Source organism: Ammodytes marinus, assembly GCF_949987685.1.
Source record: "Ammodytes marinus genome assembly, chromosome: 6".
Classification (NCBI taxonomy): domain Eukaryota; kingdom Metazoa; phylum Chordata; class Actinopteri; order Uranoscopiformes; family Ammodytidae; genus Ammodytes; species Ammodytes marinus.
Window position 1 is genome coordinate 2027258 of NC_137235.1, and position 6199 is coordinate 2033456.

Sequence of the window (6199 nt, forward strand, 5' to 3'; positions counted from 1 at the left end):
CTGTCTGGGCGTGGCTGTTTCAAACCGATTATGTGAGGCATTCATTCATAGAATGTTTGGGTAGTTAATGTAAACTGCATTTCTGTAACATTTGCGGATTGATACAAATACCTTACTGTTTTCAGATGCTTAATATCATGCAAGAAATATCATGTGGAGTTGCCTCTACAGGGCCTGTAGTCATGTAGAAACTGGTTGTGATCCTCTGTGTGTGAGAGCGTCTTCAGCTCAGCGTCTCTCCTCTTCAAATCATCAATCTCATGCTCCAGCTTCTCCTGAAGATCGCTGACTCGACTCGGCTCTCTCTTTTGTTTTCTGGAGGAGAAGGATCAGCTGGAGGAAGGTCTTCAATCTGCGCTCCTTTGCTTTATCAGCAGAGCCATTGATAGCATCAGCTAGGGAAATGGGATGATAGCAAGTTTTTCATGTCACGATTATCCTGGTCATTAAATTTGCGATGGACAATATCATCACAATAATATACAAAACTTCTTTGAACATGTTGTCTTGACCAAGTCTAAATGCCTAAATGCATTGAGTTGCTGCCATATGATTAGCTGATTATATATATATATATATATATATATATATATATATATATATATATATATATATATATATATATATATATATAATATGTATGTAAATGTAATGTAATGTAATATACATTACATTACAATACATTACATGCAATTGAACAGGTGTACCTAATAAAGTGGCCGGTGAGTCTATAATATAATATAATATAATATAATATAATATAATATAATATAATATAATATAATATAATATAATATAATATAATATAATATAATATAATATAATATAATATAATATAATATAATATAATATAATATAATATATATTACCATCAATTGTGAATCTTCATACAAGTGATCTATCTGTCAAGATGAGATAATTTAACGTTGTTTATAACTGTACTAAGATCGCGCCAAAGTATGTTTGTTAAGACTTACTACGTTAACCCTCATAAACTCTATTACGTAAGTTGATGTTTGCGTGCTAATATAGTTTGCTATTTCTTCTGAAGAAATATTGCCTCATGACACACTATGAACCTGAACCAATCACAGCAGTTCTCTGCCCAAACATTCCATAAAAATTCAACGACTGAGTGACTGTTGCAATGGAATCCGTTTGATACATGAGCATGGTAGTGAAGCCCACACAGTCCTGGCAAACATTCTAGACAGTAAAAAAAAATGTTTTTCAACTAAGTGTTATGATATGTTTTTTCAACTAAGTTTTTATAATATTTATAAACATTTAATTTAAATCATATTTGTGTTAAAGCGTATTAAGACACCCAACTTTGATATAATATATTGATCTTTACTATTTCAGACCAGGTTTACAGAGCCTTTAAACTTTGTAATTTGCACCTAAACATAAGATAACTTTAATAAACAATATACTACCTCTAGTAGCAGCTTGGAGTCCAGTCTTCTTCAGCTCCTCAACTAAAACTGCTAACATGGTGTTTTTCCCCAGGACAGGCCTCGGGCTGAAGGTCTGCCTACACTGAGGGCAGCTGTAGATGTTCTTTTCATCCCAGAAGTCTTTGATACAGTCCATGCAGTAGCTGTGTCCACAGGGAAGAGCAACCGGATCCTTCAGTAGATCCAGACATATCGAACAAGATAAAGTTTCACGGTCCAGCTGAGATCCTTTCTGCGCCATTTCAACTGATGTGTGTCAGCGACTGTCTTGAGTTTATTTTCACTAGAAACTAAACTAGTCTGAAGTCTTGTCTTAACTATATGTGTGTGTGTGCAGTGAATGGGGCCTGTCCTTCCCACACGTTGGTTACGCCCATCTTCAAGCTGACTGTGTTTCAGAGCAGGAAGAAGAGGGAGGGTTGATGGAACTTTGCTTCATTCCAGGAAAAGGAGCTGCTTTATGAGAGAGATACTCTTTGTGTGTGTGTGTGTGTGTGTGTGTGTGTGTGTGTGTGTGTGACACTTGTTTACCACAGAGATCAGTTCTCATTTAAAGACACTGGTCACATTCTTCTTAGAATCTGTCTTTTTCTTCACTAAAAGTACAATTGGACTCTGCAGTGTTATGACAATCACTTAACAAAATATTTAACCTTTATAAAATATGAGTTCAGTTTAAATGGTCATAAAACTCAAGGACTCGGGCTCTAGAGTTTTACAGTTTATTGTTCAGCTCTCAGTCATACATGAACATTGCATCTTAACTACTGTCTGTTAACACTAGACTCTGTAACCCAAAGGTCACTGACAGAGATTATTAGTATTTTAATATTAACTTTGTGATATTAAAATTAACTTGTAAGCAATATATAATCAGTTACTTTAATTTCTGGCGGTCACAGCTTTACATGAAAGACATGTGAGAAAATGACAGCCTTGGGAGAAGTACATTTTCGCGGCACAAAAGAGCCATTAAAGTAACTGTTATGGAAGGTCAAATAAACTGCTGATGCTAGCTGCAGGCAAACACATGAGTGGCAACAGAGATCAGATACTTTTTCCTTCTGCATTTGACCGCTCTCGCTGAGGCAACCCTAAGTTTTCTTCTTCTCACCCCTTTTCGAACAGGTAAAGCAAGTGTAAAACAGTTTATTTTCATTTGTGGTTTTCATTGTGTGTAAATATTACTTTATTGTAACTGTCCACTTGTTTCACTTATTATATTGTTTATTATTGCTTTTTTATTTTTTATTATTTAATTGTTCGAAATAATTTTTTTTTCAATTCAATTCAATTCAACCCTCTGCGGGACCAGATCCACCTCGACTCATCACTGGGACAAATATAAACCAATCATAGCTTGGCACATTTTCCATATATTAGACTCTGTATAACATTAAAGCATTCTGATTCTGACTCTCACCCCTGTATATTATGATCATAATAATCCTGCCTTTTAATTCTCTTTACATAAACCGAGGCCTTGAAACTTACAAGCTCGAATCAGACAACATTCTCTTGTTTTTTATTCCTTCACAACTCTGGACCAAAAGGAACACGTTTTGTTATTTCTAACATCCCTTACCCAAGAACAACACATGTCACAGACTGTAGCTCCCTCTAGTGACTTACACAGACATAGTCATAACTAACCACATCAAAAGCAATTTAGTAAGGAAATACAGTTTACTGTAAAGCTTTCACAGCTCCTACACAACATTCATTGTGGAACATGGTTAACTAAACGTTACACACTGACACTAACTCTGTCTGTCTGTCTGTCTGTCTGTCTGTCTGTCTGTCTGTCTGTCTGTCTGTCTGTCTGTCTATCTGTCTGTCTATCTAGCTGAGATCCTTTCTGTGCCACTTCAACTCTCTGTGTGAGCGACTGTCTTAAGTTTCTTATCACAAGAACATAAACTAGTTGGAACTCTGATCTGGGCTACAGAGGAGCGGCTTTACGACAGAGATACTGTGTGTGTGTGTGTGTGTGTGTGTGTTTAGCACTTTTTTACAACAGAGATCATTTACAGACACTAGTCACTTCAGCTTTTAGGAGGAACATTTCTCCTCTGTCTTTCTGTCTGTCTGGTTGTCTGATCGTCTGTCTGTCTGTCTGTCTGTCTGTCTGTCTGTCTGTCTGTCTGTCTGTCTATCTATCTATTTATCTATCTATCCAGCTGAGATCCTTTCTGCTCAATTTGAACTGTCTGCGTCAGCGACTGTGAGTTTCTTATCACAAGAACATAAACTAGTTTGAACTCTGATCTGAATATCGTGTGTGTGTGTGTGTGTGTGTGTGTGTGTGTGTGTGTGTGTGTGTGTGTGTGTGTGTGTGTGTGTGTGTGTGTGTGTTTGGAACACTTGTGACAGAGATCAGGCCTCATTTAAAGACACAGGTCACTTCAGCTTTTAGGAGGAAAATCCTTCTAAGAATATGTCAATGTCTTCACAAAAATACAATATCACTCTGCAATGTGTAAACAATAACTTTACAAACTATTTATCCTCTATAAAATATCAGCCATTTTTTAAAAAGGACATACAGCTTAATTTAAAGCCTATTTAATAAACTGTAGTATGTTATTATGTCGGACCAAAAGTGAAAGTGACCAAACAGTTTCTGAAGCTGGTATATTTGTGGCCAGAGGTTGCCTCGGTTTTGGCACCAGTGACAGCAGGGAGATTTTTAAGCAGGCAGCCTCCTAGCACAACCACACCGACATTGGGGACGCAGCCGACCTGAGAGCAGCTAGGGCCAACCTGTCCCATGGCAGCAGGAAAGCAAAACTCAGCTACACCACATGAAAACCTGGACACTTCAAAGGCCACTGTAGTAGCTGAATGTTTCCCCATGGCGACAAAGAGAAAGGCGAGGCTGGACATCATCATTGTGTTTCAGAAAGGTTTATTTCAGGAGCTTCCATCAGACATACAGAGGACTTCATAGTAGCATCGAGCAGCTGTGAGCATGGGGGCTTTCCCCCGAAACTCCTATTAAACGCTCACCCACAGTCTTATATCTGTGTGTGTGTGTGTGGGGGGGTATCACATATCTTAATCTCCTACAAATAGACGGATCGTTTCATCACAACAAGTCAAACACATGTCCTTACATAGATGGTTTCCGTTACTTCCCCAGTGACCCTAACCTCTAGAGTATATCTGCTCTGCAACTCTGGTGAATAGCTATTTTAATCCACCACACCACCAACAACACCCCCCTACAGAAGACCCCCTCCACCCCCCATGACCACGCCCTGTGCCTGACTGCAGCCCGCGTGAAGAGACCCCTCTCTAAGATCAACAAGGCAAGACTGCAGGTCCAGACAACATCCCTGGTCGTGTGCTGAAGGACTGTGTAGAGGAGCACAAAGATGTCTGCACGGACATGTTCAACGCTTCCTTGAGTCAGGCTGTTGTTCCGTCCTGCTTCAAAGCCACCACCAGCATACCTGTTCCAAACCATCCATCTTCAAAACAAGGAGAAGCAGCTTTCAGTTTTTATGTACCAAATATCTGGAATAAACTCCCAATAAACTTGAGGTCTGCTGCAGCTCAGCTCCTTTAAATCAAATCTGAAGACTTCTTAACATGTAATTTTTTTTGTTTTATTTAAATTTCATTGTTTATTTCTCATTCTTTTTTCTTGTATTCTTTACTTGATGTACCTTAATCTTGCCGCTGTAAAGCACATGAAATGGCCTTGTGTCTGAATTGTACCTTTATGTCTCAACACTACAATGGAAAATCAGCCACTGAATTTCTGCTGGAACTAACTGTACTGTATACTGTATGTCATATAATTCCTGCTGATGAGACCCACTACAGGAAGGAGGTCAATCAAATGTCCACGTGGTGCAGAGATAATAACCTCTTCCTTAATGTTGACAAGACCAAGGAGGTTTTTATCAATTCCCCGAGTCCCCACTCTGAACCCCCCCTGACTGGGTTTTATGTATTTTATTTATTTTATGTTTTCTTACATATTGTTATTGTTATTTTACCTTCATTGTTTACCTACTGAATGCACTATGTTCAGCACTTTGGTCAGTGCACACTGTTAGAAATGTGCTTTTATAAAAACATTTTACGTACTTACTGTGAGGACAGGGGATATTTCAGCCCGGCGAGGGCATGGGATATTTCGGCTCAGTGAGAAGGGTGACTGATTCACTCTCTGCAATCAGGTGTGTGTGGCACTGATTGGCTGATTGAGCCCAGGTGTGAAGAGGTTATATCTGCCCTGAGACCCCAGTGCTCTGTGCTGCTCATTGTCTCACCTTCAGAGTAGTGATGTTACGTCCGACACGGAAGCCCCGAAGCCTGTGTCGTGCAATGGGGGCGTGTCCAGATGAAGCCTGTCTCGAGGCCTGTATCGTAGTGATGGTGAGATGAAGCCCCGTGAATGTGTCGAATCTTTCTGGCCAAATGCTTCACCAAAAAGCCTGATCAACAAAGCCCCATTTAACAGCTCATTTAGGAATACTGACATCTGCTGGTATGTTACGGTAGTGGCTGTCTTATTTCACGTAGCGAGCATAGACAGTATATAAAGTGAGGCAGTCGCATGATTTCAGAAAACGGGGCTTCGTTTGTCTTTAGTCACGTGGTACTGTGACAAACGATACAGGCTTCATCTGGACACGCCCCCTTTGCGCGACACAGGCTTCTGGGTTTTCGTGTCGGACGTAACATCACTACCTTTACAGCTCTGTGCATTTTGGTTTTCTCCCCTT

General features: G+C 39.5%; 1 protein-coding gene across 1 annotated transcript; it reads right to left on the bottom strand.

The window, feature by feature from the left end:
• LOC307252132 (E3 ubiquitin/ISG15 ligase TRIM25-like) lies at nucleotides 1-1720 on the bottom strand. The gene is made up of 2 exons (XM_080029709.1): nucleotides 1440-1720; nucleotides 1-395 (listed from the first exon to the last, which is right to left on the bottom strand). The coding sequence occupies exons 1-2, from the start codon at nucleotides 1699-1701 to the stop codon at nucleotides 259-261; spliced, it is 399 nt and encodes a 132-aa protein (XP_079885835.1). The 5' UTR covers nucleotides 1702-1720; the 3' UTR covers nucleotides 1-258.
• Nucleotides 1721-6199: the final 4479 nt, after the last annotated feature.

Bases quoted from the DNA above. Each gene is read 5' to 3' on its own strand.
- LOC307252132 (XM_080029709.1), bottom strand. From the start codon at position 1,701: ATGGCGCAGAAAGGATCTCAGCTGGACCGTGAAACTTTATCTTGTTCG. The intron at 396-1,439 runs GTAGTATATTGT...CCATTTCCCTAG, and splicing joins ACTCCAAGCTGCTACTAGAG to CTGATGCTATCAATGGCTCT.